The sequence below is a fragment of the Lepidochelys kempii genome, chromosome 11, assembly GCF_965140265.1.
Source record: "Lepidochelys kempii isolate rLepKem1 chromosome 11, rLepKem1.hap2, whole genome shotgun sequence".
NCBI classification, from domain to species: domain Eukaryota; kingdom Metazoa; phylum Chordata; order Testudines; family Cheloniidae; genus Lepidochelys; species Lepidochelys kempii.
Genome location: NC_133266.1, coordinates 50382935 through 50402234, shown reverse-complemented (window position 1 = coordinate 50402234; position 19300 = coordinate 50382935). Strand labels below are relative to the sequence as shown.

General features: G+C 41.4%; 1 protein-coding gene across 4 annotated transcripts in view; it reads left to right on the top strand.

The window, feature by feature from the left end:
* The first annotated feature begins 8391 nt into the window (after positions 1-8391).
* TFPI (tissue factor pathway inhibitor) overlaps positions 8392-19300 on the top strand; it is a 112765-nt gene continuing 101856 nt past the window's right edge. For 3 of the 4 annotated variants that reach the window (XM_073306128.1, XM_073306122.1, XM_073306127.1), the window contains exon 1: positions 8392-9195. In XM_073306128.1, coding sequence (XP_073162229.1) covers positions 9164-9195 — 32 coding nt within the window. In that variant the 5' untranslated portion in view covers positions 8392-9163. The remainder of the gene's footprint in view (positions 9196-19300) is intronic. The other variant, XM_073306125.1, reaches the window with a different exon arrangement.

The window sequence follows — 19300 nt, the reverse complement described above, 5'->3', positions numbered from 1 at the left end:
GAGCAGGTACTGTCTGTCTTCATGCCTTGTACAAAACTGAGCCTGCTGTTGGTGCTTAGCAAATATTTACTGTTAACACTGTGATTGTTTTCATGTCACCCACGCAGTGAAATTTGAAAAGCCACTAATGATATTAAAGAACTGCTATATGACTGTTCTCTTCTACTTTGATGGGCCAGTGAGATGGGTGTGAGGTAACTGTTGTTTGTTATTGAATAAGAATGTTTTCCTCACAGTAACCTCAGAATCTCATCTCAGCCAGCAGGTGCAGAGCATTATCTTCATGTTTCTCTGGTCTCCTGCTAAAGTTCCTAATCGGACAGTTGCAGATTGTCCTACCATGGGGGAATCTTCAGGTTGCTTGAAGCCATTGTTGCCACAAGCATATGCTAGAACCCCTGGCTTAGGGAGATGTGTGGGGTGTATTTGGCTGGAGCAGAGTGTACTTCAGTAGTTTTCACCAAAAAAGCAAAGGGGCTGTTTCAAGACAATGCAGGGTAGGGGCCTCTTTATGCTTCTCTAACTTGTGCTTCTGGAGCAAGGATTTTGTAGGTGGAAAAGTGGCTTGGAGCCTGCCACAGCTGAGGATAAAACCCTCATAAAATGTAAAAAGTCTTGTGCCCTGGACAAGCTGTCACTGTAGTCACTACTGCAAAATTGGCACACCCCAACATAAAATGCTTCCATGCATTATCTGTCTGTCTTCTGGGGCACCATACCGGAGGAGTCAGGGTTTTCCTGCTGATTGAATGCATTTCTTTATCTAGTACTCTAAAGCTAAAGGAGAGCTTTAATTTCAACAGTAGACTTTTGCTGCACTTTGTGTTTGCATAAAAAAATCAAAAACTATGGTGGCTCATTTCCAAAACATAAGTGGGTATAGCTGGATTTACAGGCACTTAATTTTCCAGAAAAAATGAAAATACTTATGTTTTTAATAAAACTGGAACTCTCTCTCTCTCATATTTTTGTGATCCTTGTAACCAGCAAACCAATGTCTTCCATTGTTCCCTGATTACTTAGTAAGTTCACTTGTCAAGAACTAAGTATTGATTTGATGACCATTTGACTGAAATCCTTTCAATTCTCTCAAATTATACATGTTAAAGCAAATGATGGAAAGGGAATTAGGCTGCCCATTAGCAAAACACTGAGATCTTTAACCAAAAATGTATCTGAAACTGGAAATATGGAAATGAGCTACATCAAAGAAGCTGTACTTTCTGTACCTTGTTTTTTTAAGGCTTGCTACTCAATGGGCTTATCATGTCCCACCCCCCTCCCTCCTTTTCAAAAGACATCTGCATTCTATCTTAAATGATACAACAAAGAAAGGAGATTTGTCAAAGTGGGTCATACTGTGTATTGGGCATGCAATTTCTCAAAAGTACATAAAATATCAATAAGGTAGCATATAATCGTATGAGCAGTACCTGACCACTGTACATAGCTTTCACTTTACACTAAAATTCATTTATATGATAAAAAAGTCAGATGACACTTTTTTCAGAACAAGTAGGAAACTTTCTTCTTTCCTGTAATAAAATGTTTTCCTCTAGTCATTTGATTTAAATAAAAATGAGCTATATAAACAGGTGTTAGACTCTATATAGGTGAGTGAAAATAGGCCATTCCCTTTCCTCAAGAGATCCCAGTCTTCAATTTGACAAGATGTGACAGGTAGTTTAAAAAAAAAAAAAGCAGAGAGAGGGGCGTGGGGGAGAGGACGGTAACAATACAGGAGGGTACATTCACATGAGCAAGTAGTATCAGTGATCCTAGCATTCAAAAGGGCTATCAGTCTAACCCATGCTAGATGGTAATGATTTGTAGGCATCACGGCACTGGTAGATATGTCTAGTTACTTCTGAACCTTCACAACATTCTAAACAAAGCTTTAGGGGGGTTATTCATTATGCAGACTATAATATATTGGTTTTAGATTTGGTTTAGGCAGAGTTTTACATTATCTATTTCAGTTTAAATTAAACATTAAAAGAAGCCAGTGTATGTGCCTTTGCCATATATTTAAAATGTCAGCTAATACAAACAAACAAATGCAGCAACATAAGAGAGGCCACACTGGGTCAGACCAATGGTCCCTCCAGCCCAGTATCCTGTCCTCTGACAGTGGCAAGTGACAGAAGCTTCAGAGGGAATGAACAGAATCAGGCAATTTTGACTGATCCATCCCTTGTCATTCAGTCCCTACTTCTAGCAGTTGCTGGTTTAGGGACACCCAGATCATGGGGTTCCATCCCTAACCATCTTGGCTAATAGCCATTGATGGACCTACCCTCCATGAATTTATCTAATTCCTTTTTGTTTTTAACCCAGTTTTACTTTTGGCCTTCACAACATCCCCCAGCACAGATTGACAGTGCATTTTGTGAAGTAGTACATCCTTTTATTTTAAACCTGCTGCCTATTAATTTCACTGGGTGACCCCTAGCTCTTGTGTTACGTGAAGGGGTAAATGACAATTCACTATTCGTTTTCCTAATACCATTCATGGTTTTCTAGGCCTCTATCATATTGTCCCTTAGTCATCTCTTTTCTAAGCTGAACAATCTGTCTTTTAAATCCCTCCTCATATGGAAGCTGTTCCATACCCCTAATCGTTTTTGTTGCCCTTCTCTGTGCCTTTCTCATTTCTAATATATCTGGTTTTGAGATGGGTGACCAGAGCTGCATGCAGTGTTTATGTGGTGTAGGTGTACAAGGGATTTATATAGTGGCATTATGATAGGTTCTGTTTCATTATCTTTTTGCTAATGGTTCCTAACGTTCTGTTAGTGTTCAGTGGCAGTCAAAAAAGCTAAGTGAATGTTTTCAGAAAACTATCCACAATTACCCTAAGATCTCCTCTTTGAGCGGTAACAGCTAATTTAGACCCCATCATATAATATATATAGTTGGAATGATTTTTTTCCAATGTGCATTACACTGCACTTATTAACATTGAATTTCATCTGCCATTTTATTGCCCAGATTTGTGAGATTCCCTTTGCAACTCTTTCTTGTCAGCTTTGGACTTAACTAAATTTTGCCACCACCCTGTTCACCCCCTTTTACAGATTATTTTATAAATATGTTGAACACTATAGCTCCCAGGACATATCCTTGGGAGACCCTACTTTATACCTCTCTCCACTGTAAAAACTGATTACTTATTCCTACCCCTTGTTTCCTATCTTTTAACCAGTTACCGATCCATGAGAGGACCTTCCTTCTTTACCCAGGACTGCTTACTTCGTTTAAGAGACTTTGGTGAAGAACCTTGTCAAAGGCTTTCTGAAAGTGCAAGCATACTACATGGACTGGAGCACTCTTGTCCATATTTGTTGACTCCCTCAAAAACTTCTAATAGATGGGTGAGGTATGATTTCCCTTTACAAAAGCTGTGTGGACTTAACCCCAACATATAGTTATTATGCAAAATTGTTCACTATAGTTTCAATCAATTTGCCTGGTACTGAAGTTCGATTTACCAGCCTGTAATTGCCAGGATCCGCCACTTGAGAATTTTTTAAAAATCAGTGTTCTATTAGTTACCCTCCAGTCATCTGGTAGAGAGGCTGATTTAAGCAATGGGTTACATACCACAGTTAGTAGTTCTGCAATTCATATTTGAGTTCCTGGTCCTAGTGACTTTTTACTGTTTAATTTATCAACTAGTTCTAAAACTTCCTCTATTGACATCTCAATCCAGGCCAGTTCCTCTGATCTGTCACATAAAAAGAATGGTTCAGGTGTGGGGACCTCCCCTACATCTTTTGCAATGGAGACCCATACAAAGAATTTATTTAGCTTCTCCACAACAGCCTTGTTGCCTTTAATTGCTCCTTTTGCACCTCTGTCATCCAGTGGCCCCACTGACTGTTTGGCAGACTTCCTGCTTCTGATGCTTCTTAAGAAAAATTGCGCTTCGTTTTTGTGTCTTGAGGTATCAATCATAGAACCATAGAATATCAGGGTTGGAAGGGACCTCAGGAGGTCATCTAGTCCAACCCCCTGCTCAAGCAGGACCAATCCCCAATTAAATCATCCCAGCCAGGGCTTTGTCAAGCCTGACCTTAAAAACTTCTAAGGAAGGATATTCTACCACCTCCCTAGGTAACGCATTCCAGTGTTTCACCACCCTCCTAGTGAAAAAGTTTTTCCTAATATCCAGCCTAAACCTCCCCCGTTGCAACTTGAGACCATTACTCCTTGTCCTGTCCTCTTCTACCACTGAGAATAGTCTAGAACCATCCTCTCTGGAACCACCTCTCAGGTAGTTGAAAGCCGCTATCAAATCCCCCTTCATTCTTCTCTTCCGCAGACTAAACAATCCCAGTTCCCTCAGCCTCTCCTCATAAGTCATGTGTTCCAGACCCCTAATCATTTTTGTTGCCCTTCGCTGGACTCTTTCCAATTTATCCACATCCTTCTTGCAGTGTGGGGCCCAAAACTGGACACAGTACTCCAGATGAGGCCTCACCAATGTCGAATAGAGGGGGATGATCACGTCCCTCGATCTGCTCGCTATGCCCCTACTTATACATCCCAAAATGCCATTGGCCTTCTTGGCAACAAGGGCACACTGCTGACTCATATCCAGCTTCTCGTCCACTGTCACCCCTAGGTCCTTTTCCGCAGAACTGCTGCCTAGCCATTCGGTCCCTAGTCTGTAGCTGTGCATTGGGTTCTTCCGTCCTAAGTGCAGGACCCTGCACTTATCCTTATTGAACCTCATCAGATTTCTTTTGGCCCAATCCTCCAATTTGTCTAGGTCCCTCTGTGTCCTATCCCTGCCCTCCAGCGTATCTACCACTTCTCCCAGTTTAGTATCATCCACAAATTTGCTGAGGGTGCAATCCACACCATCCTCCAGATCATTTATGAAGATATTGAACAAAACCGGCCCCAGGACCGACCCCTGGGGCACTCCACTTGACACCGGCTGCCAACTAGACATGGAGCCATTGATCACTACCCATTGAGCCTGACAATCTAGCCAACTTTCTACCCACCATATAGTGCATTCATCCAGCCCATACTTCTTTAACTTGCTGACAAGAATACTGTGGGAGACTGTGTCAAAAGCTTTGCTAAAGTCAAGAAACAATACATCCACTGCTTTCCCTTCATCCACAGAACCAGTAATCTCATCATAGAAGGCGATTAGATTAGTCAAGCATGACCTTCCCTTGATGAATCCATGCTGACTGTTCCTGATCACTTTCCTCTCATGTAAGTGCTTCAGGATTGATTCTTTGAGGACCTGCTCCATGATTTTTCCGGGGACTGAAGTGAGGCTGACTGGCCTGTAGTTCCCAGGATCCTCCTTCTTCCCTTTTTTAAAGATTGGCACTACATTAGCCTTTTTCCAGTCATCCGGGACTTTCCCCGTTCGCCACGAGTTTTCAAAGATAATGGCCAATGGCTCTGCAATCACAGCCGCCAATTCCGTTCGCACTCTCGGATGCAACTTGTCCGGCCCCATGGACTTGTACACGTCCAGCTTTTCTAAATAGTCCCTAACCACCTCTTTCTCCACAGAGGGCTGGCCATCTATTCCCCATGTTGTGATGCCCAGCGCAGCAGTCTGGGAGCTGACCTTGTTAGTGAAGACAGAGGCAAAAAAAGCATTGAGTACATTAGCTTTTTCCACATCCTCTGTCACTAGGTTGCCTCCCTCATTCAGTAAGGGGCCCACACTTTCCTTGGCTTTCTTCTTGTTGCCAACATACCTGAAGAAACCCTTCTTGTTACTCTTGACATCTCTCGCTAGCTGCAGCTCCAGGTGCGATTTGGCCCTCCTGATTTCATTCCTACATGCCCGAGCAATATTTTTATACTCTTCCCTGGTCATATGTCCAACCTTCCACTTCTTGTAAGCTTCTTTTTTATGTTTAAGATCTGCTAGGATTTCACCGTTAAGCCAAGCTGATCGCCTGCCATATTTACTATTCTTTCGACACATCAGGATGCTTTGTCCCTGTAACCTCAACAGGGATTCCTTGAAATACAGCCAGCTCTCCTGGCCTCCTTTCCCCTTCATGTTAGTCCCCCAGGGGATCCTACCCATCCATTTCCTGAGGGAGTCGAAGTCTGCTTTCCTGAAATCCAGGGTCCGTATCCTTCTGCTTACCTTTCTTCCCTGTGTCAGGATCCTGAACTCAACCAACTCTTGGTCACTGCCTCCCAGATTCCCATCCACTTTTGCTTCCCCTACTAATTCTTCCCGGTTTGTGAGCAGCAGGTCAAGAAAAGCTCCCCCTCAGTTGGCTCCTCTAGCACTTGTACCAGGAAATTGCCCCCTACGCTTTCCAAAAACTTCCTGGATTGTCTATGCACCGTTGTATTGCTCTCCTAGCAGATATCAGGAAAATTAAAGTCACCCATGAGAACCAGGAGTGCGATCTAGTAGCTTCTGCGAGCTGCCGGAAGAAAGCCTCATCCACCTCATCTCCCTGGTCCGGTGGTCTATAGCAGACTCCCACCACTACATCACTCTTGTTGCTCACACTTCTAAACTTAATCCAAAGACACTCAGGTTTTTCTGCAGTTTCGTACCGGAGCTCTGAGCAGTCATACTGCTCCCTTACATACAGTGCTACTCCCCCACCTTTTCTGCCCTGAATATGAATACTGGACTATAACATATGGTCTATTTCTGAAAAAACTCTTTGCAACTACAAAGCTCATCATCTCTATTATGAATCTGATCTCAGAACTGTATTCATGTCTGTATGTATACTGATCTTTTAACCAAAACTCTTTTCTTTTTTAACAAATTTTAGTTTAGTTAATAAGAATTGGCTGTATGTGTGAATTTGAGTAAGATCTGAAATATTCCTTAACCTGAGAGGTAATGTGTCCCATCCTTTGGGACTGGTAGAACTTTCTTATATGATTATAAGATTTTTCATAAATTCTCGTCATATTTGACTAGGGTGTCTGGGTGGAGGCCTGAGGCTGGGTTGCTTTGAGGAAACTGTGTTGTGGACTTCTGGCTAACCAGTAAGGTATTATAACCAGTAAGGTATTATAGAAGCTGCTTTGTGCTGGTTTGGTAAATCTAAGCATTGGAATATCCACCAGCTCTGGGGATTGTGTGCCCCATTCTTTGCTTCTCACCCTAATTGAATGACCTCAGTGCAGCTCCCCTGGAACTGCAGTCACAGACTCTAACTGCCTCTTTCACTCTTCTGTTTAGCCAAGGAGGCATTTTTTCGGCCTCTTTTTTTTTTCTTCTTTTTTTTAATTTTGGGTCTACATTTAGTTTTAGCCTCCGTTATGTTTTTAACTAGTTTCTGTGCTGCATGCAGGCATTTCATTCTAGTGAGCCTTTCTTTTAATTTCTGTTTAACTAGCTTCCTCATTTTTGTGTAGGTCCCCGATTTGAAGTTAAATGTTGCTGTGAGCAACTTCCCCCTATCCCTTTAAAAAAAAAACAAAACAAAAAAAACCTGCCCTACCTTTTGAGATCACAACCCTCTATGTATATATCATAGACTTCAGCGCACCCCTCACTACCTAAAAGCATGAGAAAAGAGATGGTCTTTGCCCTTTATATTAACAGATGTAAAATCATTTAGTGAAGCCTTTTTTTCTTAAAAAGAAAAGGAGTACTTGTGGCACCTTAGAGACTAACCAATTTATTTGAGCATAAGCTTTCGTGAGCTACAGCTCACTTCATCGGATGCATACTGTGGAAAGTGTAGAAGATCTTTTATACGCACAAAGCATGAAAAAATACCTCCCCCCACCCCACTCTCCTGCTGGTAATAGCTTTTTTTCTTGCGATTTGTTATTGTGCTTTTGCCAGAGAACCCTTTCCATATAGCAGCTTGTAGCATAAACAAATTGTTCTCACTATGAGATGAAGCTTCCGGGTAATGATATAGCATTTCTTTTATCATCAGCTGGGATATTTCACACAGTGCCAAAACAGAACAGCACCAGACACATGAAATATTTAGCTTCTGTGCTTCAGAGATAGAATTTCGCAAAAAGATTATTAATTCAGACTCTTTGTCTCAGCATTTTACCCTGTGTTTTTATGACAGGTTTCAGAGTAGCAGCCGTGTTAGTCTGTATCCACAAAAAGAAAAGGAGTACTTGTGGCACCTTAGAGACTAACCAATTTATTTGAGCATAAGCTTTCGTGAGCTACAGCTCACTTCATCGGATGCATTCAGTGCATCCGATGAAGTGAGCTGTAGCTCACGAAAGCTTATGCTCAAATTGGTTAGTCTTTAAGGTGCCACAAGTACTCCTTTTCTTTTTGTGCTTTTATGGTAACTCTCTTGCTTTAAAGTCTGTCAAGCTTATCTACAGAAGCAGCTCCTCTCTCATAAGCATAACAGCTAGGGTGTGCCTGCCCTGGGTGAGATTACACTATTGAGAGGGAGTTGGGGAAGGAAAGGGCAAAAAGAATTTAGAAGAGAAAAAAGCCTTTTCCAACAACTGTTTTCTTTAGAGGGTTGGAGCTGGAGAGAGGCTCATGTCCCCTTTCAACTGAGTTCTTGGATTTGTTTCCTCCCTCCCACGTCTGAATGTTTTAATCCACTCAGGCAGATGAAGCCTGTCCAGCACACTGAGGATACCAGGGAAGCACTGAGGAGTAAAGGAAGTGGGCCAGATCCACAGCTGGTGGAAGCTGGCAGAGCGCCACTGGAGTCAACCAACATAGAGCAGCCAAGTATCTGAATCGCTGTTTTCTTTAGGAGAGTTGGGTCTTCTCTTCCTAAACTCTCTTGTATTTCTTTTTCCTTTTTTCTTCAACTGCTCTCTGTGGTCTGGCCTGCTGGATTAGCTTGAGAGAGCCCAAGAGCAGGCCAGAACCCCACCTGTCTCCTGCACGCTCCTCCCTGCCACGGTGAGATGGATCCCAGGGTTATGTCCATGTCTTTAAAGTGTTTCTCTGCATTCTCTCTCTTTCACTCACTCACTCACACACACACACACACACACACACACACACACACACACGCAGATAGTTTGATTTCCTGTTCTCCCAGGAATGTTTGTTTTGAATTCATGTTTTCTGTAAAATAAATAACCCCCAGATGACTGAAAATAACTCCAGCCTGCAATTCTCCAACCATGACCCTGCAATGAGCCCAACTGTCTCCAGTGTTACGCAGTCACTCAGGTTACAGATTGATTCCTGATGGGAGGGAGGAAATGTCACCTTTCCCCACTGTGAGTAAATTGCAATTACCTTCTGCTGCACAGGGATTATATTTACTGAATAAACAGTTATGAATTAATAAATTCACTTTTTATATTAGCAAAGCCAATGTAATTTTGCTCATATGGCAAGCATTACTGATTATTGATAGTGTGCATTGTTTCAGGCTAAGGAAAACAGTGTTTCACTAAGTCATAGATTCCAAGGCCAGAAGAGACCATTGTGAATGTCTAGTCTGACTTCCTGTATGAAACAGCCCATAGAACTTTCCTGAAGGTCACCCCTTCATTTACCTGACCATACTGTCAGCATATAATTGACTTTGTTGGAACATCTCATGCCCTTTTGAGCTATTCCAAATCGAATGGGGTTTCAAAATCTAATTGAGAAATTTTGGTTTGCTTTGTCGTTTTGCTAAAACAATTTGCAGAGCATGTGAAGGCTTAAGTACATCTTAACAAATACATGCTAAATATATTCATGCAGAGATTACTGGTTATATGTTGTCACTTGGCCCCATCAGCAATAATTCTCCAAGGTTGTTCTGTGAAGCTAAGGGCTTTTTGTATAAACAAGGGAGTGGAAGCATGTGCTGTGAAGTGAAAAGCTTATGATCAGTGATGAGTTATGTTTTAATAAGTCTTTATTAAATAAATAAAATGTCAAAAGCCGGGAAGACTGTAGGCTGTATAAGGAAGAAAGGGGATAAAACTGAATTAAAATGTCATTATGTAAATCAGTGATACACCCTCAGCATGAATACAGTGCCCAGTTTGATCACACCCTCTCAGAAAGGATATAGTAAAACTATAAAAGGACAATCAATATAATTAGGCATAGCAAGACATCCAAAGAAGGATAGAGAGAAAAGACAATTGCTTATTTTAAAAAGATGATGAATAGGAGGTAGCATGGCAACAGTAGTGAACAGTAGACAGAAGATCATGAGGGTATTCTACTTACCCTTCCATGTAGAAGATGAACAAGAGGATGTCCCATGAAATTTTAAAAATGACTAGTTTAAAACTGACCTAAAGAAACATTTTAAATGCCTGTGGAACTTACGGCTACAAAATGTAATTGACAGCAACAACTCCATATGGTTCAAAGAAGGATTCAGTATTTACATGAATAGCAAGAATACTAGCCACAGTCACAGCATAAACAACAAGGAGTCCTTGTGCCACCTTAGAGACTAACACGTTTATTTGGGCATAAGTTTTGTGGGCTAAACCCCACTTCATCAGATGCATGGAGTGGAAAATACAGTAGGCAGTTTTAAATACACAGCACATGAAAAGATGAGAGTTGCCTTACCAAGTGGGGGGGTCAGTGCTAATGAGCCAATTCAATTAAGGTGGAAGTGGCCTATTCGCAACAGTTGACAAGGGAGGGAAAATCACTTTTGTAGTGCTAATGAGGCCAATGCAATCAAGGTGGCCTATTTCAAACATTTGACAAGAAGGTGTGAGTGTCAGCAGAGAGAAATTAGTTTTTGTAGTGACCCATCCACTTCCAGTCTTTATTCAGGCCTAATTTGATTATGTCCAGTTTGCAAATTAATTCCAGTTCTGCAGTTTCTCGTTGGAGTCTGGTTTTGAAGTTTTTTTGTTGAAGAGTTGCCCCTTTTAAGTCTGTTGTTGAGTGTCCAGGGAGATTGAAGTGTTTTCTACCTGGTTTTTGAATGTTATAGTTCTTGATGTCTGATTTGTGTCCATTTATTCTTTTGCACAGAGACTGTCCGGTTTGGCCAATGTACATGGCAGAGGGGCATTGCTGGCACATGATGCATATATCACATTGGTAGATGTGTAGATGAACGAGCCTCTTGTGCTGTGGCTGATGTGGTTAGGTCCTATGATGGTGTCCCTTGAATAGATATGCGGACAGAGTTGGCAATGGGGTTTGTTGCAGGGATTTAGGTTCATACTCTATGCCTTTATACTTTAGGCAGAGATGTTGGCAAAGAGGCAACAGTGGAGCAGTTTCTCAGACTTAGGGCTTGTTTACATTTGTGCTGCCATAGCACTTCAGTGTAGACACTCACTACAGTGATGGAAGGGTTCTTTCATTGGTATAGTTAATCCACCTCCCTGAGCGGTGGTAGCTAGATTGACGGAAGCATTTCCCCCCATCAATTTAGTGCTGTTTACACTGGGGGTTAGGTCTCCTTAGCTACGTTTCACACCCCTGAGCACTGTAGCCGGGTAAACGTAACTTTTTAGTGTAGACCTGGCCTTAGACTTGATAGAGCAGTGGAAGGGCTTCAGCACAGCTGTCTGCTGAGCTGTGCACCTGTACCGTAGAAGCAGTCGGATTGGCTGACGTCTGTTGCTGCTGCGTCTACAGACTGGAGCCAGCAGGGGTTGCTTGCTAAATCAGAATAACCGTGTAAAGAGTGCCCTTGCCCATCCTGAGGGCCCTGGACCTGGTAAAGGGGGGGCATAGGAGTGGGGGGAATAAATATGGGACACACAGTGAGTATCAGAAATGATGGGATGGGGCAGAGGCAAGGTTATACAGCAAACAAAGAAGTAATCTGGGATACGGCATTTGCAACTGCAATAGACACCCAACCAATTCTCCTGGTGCTGCTGTATAAGTGTAACAGGCAGAGAAATCCTGCACTGGGACATTTGTATTGCAGCATCAGAAAATCACGTGTTCCCCCGTGGAAAGGTAGTGTTTTGAGTATTGAAATATCCTTCTAGCTCAAGGTTGGGTATAGCAATTCTCTCATACACACCTGACAGTATCTAACTCTTCATTAACAAATAGACCCCATTAGAAATTACAGCTATGTGGGAGTATCCATCACACATCTGAAGTAGCCTTATAAAGAGGAGCACCTAGAACACCTCATTTTGGAGTATCAGCATAATTCAGATAAAGAAAATATGCTTTGAAATAAGTAAAGGATCTTCTGGATCACATGCTACAACGAGCAGCAGCCATATTTAAAAATGAATTTAATAACCTTGCAAAATAATAATAATTTTGAACTGGGGATGCATTTCTCAAGATCAAAATTAACAAGAAGACAGAGATTTTATCTTGATACTTGAGAGCAGGATGTGAAAGCTTCTTTTGTAAACTTTTCCTGTTAACAGTTACATATATCCTTTTTTGTGGCAATGCCTTTCGCTCTATTTACTCAGAAAAGCATGCAGCAAAATTTGAGGCTAAAGTAAACGTGATGACCGAAGAAGAGATGAATAAGAAAATTAGCATCTTATAATATGATAAGCAGATTTTTCCAGTATAAAACAAGTATATCAACAAGATTCTTCAATTATTGTACTCTACCTACTGGTCCCCTTCAGTCTGTTTTAGGGGCAGATTTTAAAGTCCAGCCCAACTCAGAGACTACACTCCATCCTAGGGAAAATGTTTGCCAAAATACTGGTAGTAGTGCGCCTGCGCTATTGTGGCGGATTCTGTGACAGACTGACAATATTATGGGCAAACCTAATGGAATTGAAGATCATTTAAAGTTAAGTTAAACCTTACTGAAACCACTCCTCCTGGAGAGCTGCACGTATACTAGTTCAAACTGGATGCTCCAGGGACCAACAGACAAAAAAGGGGTTTGGAGTTAAATAACCTGGTGTTTAAATTGGCTCAGGGCCTTCTACCTGATCCAGCATATGGACAGAACCGCAAGCCCATGGAGGGCCCTAATCCTTAGAGAAGGGTTGGAAGGACTTGGCCTACTGAGGCCCATAAGACTGGGTGCTAGGTCTGAGCTGAGGCTGTTATGAACTTGGGACCTTAAAGGGAACCCCTCTGTGGGATTTTCAAGGACTGTTCCTGCCAGAGCCCATGTTAGGGTTGGGGTGTTGTTTGGTAAGCTTATTAGCATGTGTGTAGGTTTCTTTATTGTGCTTTCTCTGTATAGCTTTTAATTTAAAAATAAAATAGGCTTCCATCAAAAGAGCTAGATGATATCTGTAACTGTGGGAAGTCACACTGTTAACCTCTCTGAAGAGAAAGCAAGCAGGTGTACTTGGGCACTCTGTGCTGGGAATGCAGGCAACTGTGCAGCATGGAAATATACGGGTTAGATGGGGTGAGATACTGGTAGCCACCCAAAAAGGCAATGGCTGGGGAGCTGGAAGCCTATGAGTGGGTTCCCTTCCTGGACCACTGAGAGGAAATATAGGTGCAGTTGCCCTGAACTGTGACAGGTTCCATCAGTATTTCACTGATATGCATAAAAAGTTAAATTTACCTTCCATCTATCATAAAGCCAACTAAATAGTTTTTGTGTGGACACACTTTGGAGCAGGGTGGGGAACTGAATCACCCCGAATTCATGGTTAAGACAGCTCTACTAGTTGCCCTTGACAACAGTAGGAGTTTTTCCTGAGTAGCAGTGAGTAAGGAGCATGGACTAAAGCCCTAATGGTTCTAGTTATATATGGATACGATGTTCTATACTCTGCTGTTGCTTTGGCTAGAAGAGATTAAGCCTGAAAATGTCAGCATGACTGAGGATTCTGGTGTGAATCTAGGTAGTAGCTCAAATGAGAGTTCTAGTTGCTTTTTCCAGTTACGATGATTGGTGGGGGAGGAAAAAGATGATATGAGACAAAAGTCACAGTGCCATGATAAAAATCAAACCACAACACCTGGGAAGGTGACTTGATCATGGGCCATACAAACGTGCATTGGAAGACTATTTCTGCTAGAAAAGGGCTTTTTAAGATAGCGGACAAGTCCTAACAAGATCCAGTGGCTGGAAGACAAAATTCAAATTAGAAATAAAGTGCAAATCCTTAAGAGTAAGGGTAACTAACTATTGGAACAATTTACCAAGAATGGTAGTGGATTCTCTGTCATTCGTAGTTTTTAAATCAAAATTGGATGTGTTTCTAGAAAATATGCACCCAGATGTTATGGGCGTGATGAGGAATTACTGGATGAAACTCTGACCTGTGTTGTGCAGAAGTCAGACTAGATGGCCAAAATGGTTACTTTTAGTCTTATAATCTGTGTATCCTGTGAAAGAACTATTTTCTCCCCGGAAAATTCTGCTGTCATTCTGCTGTGATGGAAGAAAGGGCTGAAGCTATAGAGTGTGCTTTAACTATAAAGCTTAAAAAGTGCACTGTTCAAAATTTAAGTAGTCAAGTTTTTTGAATGTACAAGAGAAAAGAAATGCTCATAAGATCAGTAAACAGTAGGAGGGCATAAGAGAGAGTATGGTTCACATCCAAAAATCTGTGTTTAGTTTGTGAATGTGTACTTTGCTATTGATCTTGCTTTTGTTGAAATCTATGGCAAAAGTCCTATTGGCTTCAATGGTGTGGGATAAATGTGGTGGGGCAAAGAATGCTTTATCCCTGCTTTGTAGCTCCCTGATCCTGGAGATGACTGCAGGCTGGTTTGGACCCTGACATGACTAAGAGTGGCATCAGAGTTGCTCTCTATTGGACCCAACTGCATATGGCTTCAAGGGGCCATTTCCCCAGCAGAAATTACCAGTGTGCTGCTGCACTCTGGCCTCATGTCTCCTCTGCAAGTGCGGTGAGAGGAGGTAGTATCAAATAACTGCACCACCTGGAGATTCCTTCTGCAATGGGTAAATCCTTATGTAATCTGATTTACGGCCCCTTTTCATTGATGGAGTAAGGCAAAGGGGGGTTCATGGTGTTAAGGATCTGGCCCAAAATATGTGCTATTGATATTATCCACAGGAAAGAGAGAGTAAGAAACTGCATCAGGGAACATTCTATTTCTGATCCTTTTAAAGACGTTTTCAGTCTACATTGTATCCCAATACTCCAAACATTATACTTGTGGTGTTATGATCACTGGCATCTTCATGCACTTTTCCCTATGGAGATCCTCAGATGGCCTAATTCATGCCTTAAATAACTGTTAGATCTAATGCAGTCCCTTCATGTCTGAGTAGCAAGTTGCTTTCCCTTTTTGATTATTCCACTTTGTCAGCTAATACTGTTGAATCATGGATACCGGATGTGAAGCAAACACCGAAGTGGAATACTGCTGACATGAAAGATGAATTGGAGATTAAATATGAAGCCAGTACCAGCATTTTGTATTTACATTTTGACCTTTCTTCTTTTTGACTATTTTTGTGTTCTGAGTCTCCCTTTTTTTTTTCTACAGAGTTTGTTATTCCAATTGGCATTGTTATTTTGGGCAACACTTAATGCAGAAGAGTTCTGAAGCGCAAGAACTAAAGTACTCTGATTTGGAATTGCTGAGCGATGCCTTTTCAAGTATTACTGTGTCCTGCTTAGCATTTTGAGATGCTGCATAGCACTCAGTTCAAAGAACTGATGCGTGAGGGTTTTTATCTGGTAGGATTTACAATTCTGGAATCTCCCCTTTATAGATATTGAGGGTTTTTGCATGTGAAATACAGTATTTTTCCTCGGCTCTTATATGGAGGAGGATGAGACCCCTTGTCATAACGTTAGCCCTATATAAAAAAATATACTCGGTGGGAGGGAGAAAGCTGGAAAGCAATAATGACCCCAAAAGTCCTGAAGGGGTGATTGGAGACTTAGGATTTACAACGTGCTATGGCAGCACCAAAAAAGCCAGTTTTGGTCTTCATACACAGGAACATCATATCATGGGACAGAGAGCTAATAGTTTCTCTCTCCAGTTCTCTGTGATTACACCTTGTTAATAGGTTGTCAAGATGGACAGAGTTCAGAAGAGCGACAAAAATCATATAGAGCTATAGAGCCTGGAAGAAAGATTAAAAAGTCTGACTATGTATACAGTTTGACTAAGCAAGGTGAAGTGGGAGGACATAGCAGTGTACAATGTATTAAGGAAGGGGAGAGATGATTTATGTTGAGTTTCTTTTATATTTCTAGTAACATGGTACACAAAACCTAATACAATCCAGTAGCTGTGTATTAAATGTATACCTTGGACAAGTGGTGTATTGGCTGCGCAATGTTGATGAGTTAACATTTCTCTGAGAAAAATTAGGGCTTGATTCTCAAGCCCAGTTATGACTCCTTTGTGCCATTCAGGGTATAAAGCGACCATAATCCATCTGATAATTCCTCCAGAGCACGGGAACTCCCTGCTGGCACATCTTTGCTGTTGCCAAGCTCTGTACTTTTAGGTCCCATGCACACCCCCTGCCTCCTCCCCGCACCACCAGTATAGGAATCTTTCATGGGCAGGAGGGGGCTGAGATGGAGCTCTGCTACACTAAACCTCCATGAGTATAGGACCCAATAAAATTAGACATATGCTTAGGGTCTGTGCTAAACCAGTGTCAAATTCCTAGTTCATCAGAACTGCAGATACTGGGTTCCCAAGTTGTTGGCACAATATTTGTATTGTCACTTCTGGTCCTTGCTGAAACTATCAAGCATAAAGTTGCACAAACATGTAAAAATAATAAAATAAGGTCTGGATTTGGAGGGGTTCCAGTTTTCAAATATTATTTGGAACAGTTTATTTTTCACTTAAACTGTTCATTTCTAGCTAAATTGCCTCTATTATTTGTTCTGGGGTTTTTTCTTGTCCATTTATTGGCACTATGATATGTCAGCTGGTTATTTTGGATTGCAGATGTTCTGGTGTTAGACTTTGAATTTTCAATAAAAGTCAAACGTGAGAGTCTTTGCAGGGAAACTATTCTTCCAGCACCATATTTCTTTAATATACAAAGTGGATTTTTCAATATTCAGCTAATGTTTCATTATTCTTCCTCTAGTTGCTTTGAGCTATTCTTTCCTTATACTTTAATTAGGTTATGGAATTCATTACCCCATGTGGTCATCATACTAAATCTTGCCGTGATCCTGTTTCCAAGCAGACCTCATTTATTACAGCTCTAACAAAATATTTCTCTTGATGCGAAAGTGTCATGTTTACCAGAAAAAAGGCTTGGCTTTGTAAGATTTCCAAGACCCTTGGAAGGCTTCATAATAAATGTTCAGTAAGCTTTCTGCTGAGATTATATAAACAGCTACAAAATGAGTTTATAAATCACAGGTTCTCAACCTGAGGGTCACAACTGCCCCCTCTCCCCCCCCCACTTCCCTGACAGACAGGTTTTAGGAGGTTGTGACCACTTTCCCTTTCTTTATGGCTCAATGGGAAGGGGAAACTCTTTCCTGTTGTAACCTGAAGCCATGGTATGGAAAAGATTGACCACTACCAGTATAAATCCCAGGAATTAAAGTTATGGCTTTTATTAGGCTAATGAAAAACCTTTGCTTTTCTTCTCTTACTTTTCTTCTGTTACTTTTGTCACCATGCACCATTATGCACTGTCAAGGTTCCTTCCCCACTCTGAACTCTAGGATACAGATGTGGGGACCTGCATGAAAACTCCCTAAGCTTATTTTTACCAGCTTAGGTTAAAACTTCCCCAAGGTACAAACTATTTTACCTTTTGCCCTTGGACTTTATTGCTGCCACCACCAAGCGTCTAACAAATATATGACAGGGAAAGAGTCTGATTGGAAACGTCTTTCCCCCCAAAATCCTCCCCAAACCTTACACCCCCTTTCCTGGGGAAGGCTTGATAAAAATCCTCACCAATTTGCATAGGTGAACACAGACCCAAACCCTTGGATCTTAAGAACAAGGAAAAAGCAATCAGGTTCTTAAAAGAAGAATTTTAATTGAAGAAAAAGTAAAAGAATCACCTCTGTAAAATCAGGATGGTAACTACCTTACAGGGTAATCAGATTCAAAACATAGAGAATCCCTCTAGGCAAAACCTCAAGTTACAAAAAGACACAAAAACAGAAATATACATTCCATTCAGCACAGCTTATTTTATCAGCCATTTAAACAAAACAGAATCTAACACATATCTAACTAGATTACTTACCAAGTTCTAAGACTCCATTCCTTTTCTGTTCCTGGCAAAAAACAACACACAGACAGAGAGAACCTTTGTTTCTCCCCCCCCCCCCATCCAGCTTTGAAAGTATCTTGTCTCCTCATTGGTCATTTTGGTCAGGTGCCAGCGAGATTATCCTAGCTTCTTAACCCTTTACAGGTGAAAGGGTTTTTCCTCTGGCCAGGAGGGATTTTAAAGGTGTTTACCCTTCCCTTTATATTTATGACATGCACTGTGGTAGTAATTAAGATGGAGTAAAGAGCTCAAAGAGTCACAGGAGTTAACATGAGACCCAGTTACTGTCCAATATTAAACTGCTTTTTAAAGTAAGGTTTAGGATTTTGATATATAGAGACCTCATCCTCCTTATTACCATGGGAAATACACCATTAAACATCCTTTTACCTTTTTATTAAAGATGCAGAAAAGGAAAAAAAACAGTTAAAACATTTGAAATGCAAAGTATTAAATACAGCATTCATTTTAACAGCATTCCTTGTTTCCTTTCCCTTTGTCAGTAGATAGTTTAAAGGAAAGACAAAATCTTGTCTGACAGTCTCTTAGGTAATCAAACTGTCCTTTGGGGGAAACATGAAGTTAGCTCTAGCCCATCTCTAACCCATCTCAACTGTTGTTGCTGCTGCTGTTGCGAAAGTCCAGTCCTGTTGTCTAGAAAACAAAACTAGACAAACACACAAAAGGGGAGAGAAAAGAACAACGATAGAAAATGCAACTCCTGTCTCTGGTGTCAACTTTCACTTGCAATCCCACTGCTGAAAAACACAGGCACAGGAGAGTCTTAACAGACAACTTGAACCAGCAAACTTGTACTAACATTGAGCTGTTTAGGGCATTGCATTTAGCTGCCTTTCTTGTCTCAGGTTTAGTGTTGCAAAATATACAGTGTTGGCCAGCTAAACCAGGTTTCTTTTGCTTTCTCTTTAATAAGAAAGAGACAGAAAAGAGAAGAAATAAGGTAGGGAAGAAAAAAGGACATATGGCAGGGGGAAAGGGGAATAAAGTGTCACATCCCAAGTGGTGTTTGGGATGGAGCCAGAGCTGAAGGAAGTAGCACTGTCATCTGGATCTCTCCTTCTCTGGTCAGGACATCTCTCAGGAATAGGACAAAGAAGGTCTGGGATCCCAAGAGACCGTATCAGCTATGATGAGAAAGCTCACTGCAGCTTCTCCTTCTTTCACCTTTGTCAGCCAGCTTTTCCCCCCAAGATCTCTTTTTGAGGGCCCCAAAAGGGAGCGATGGG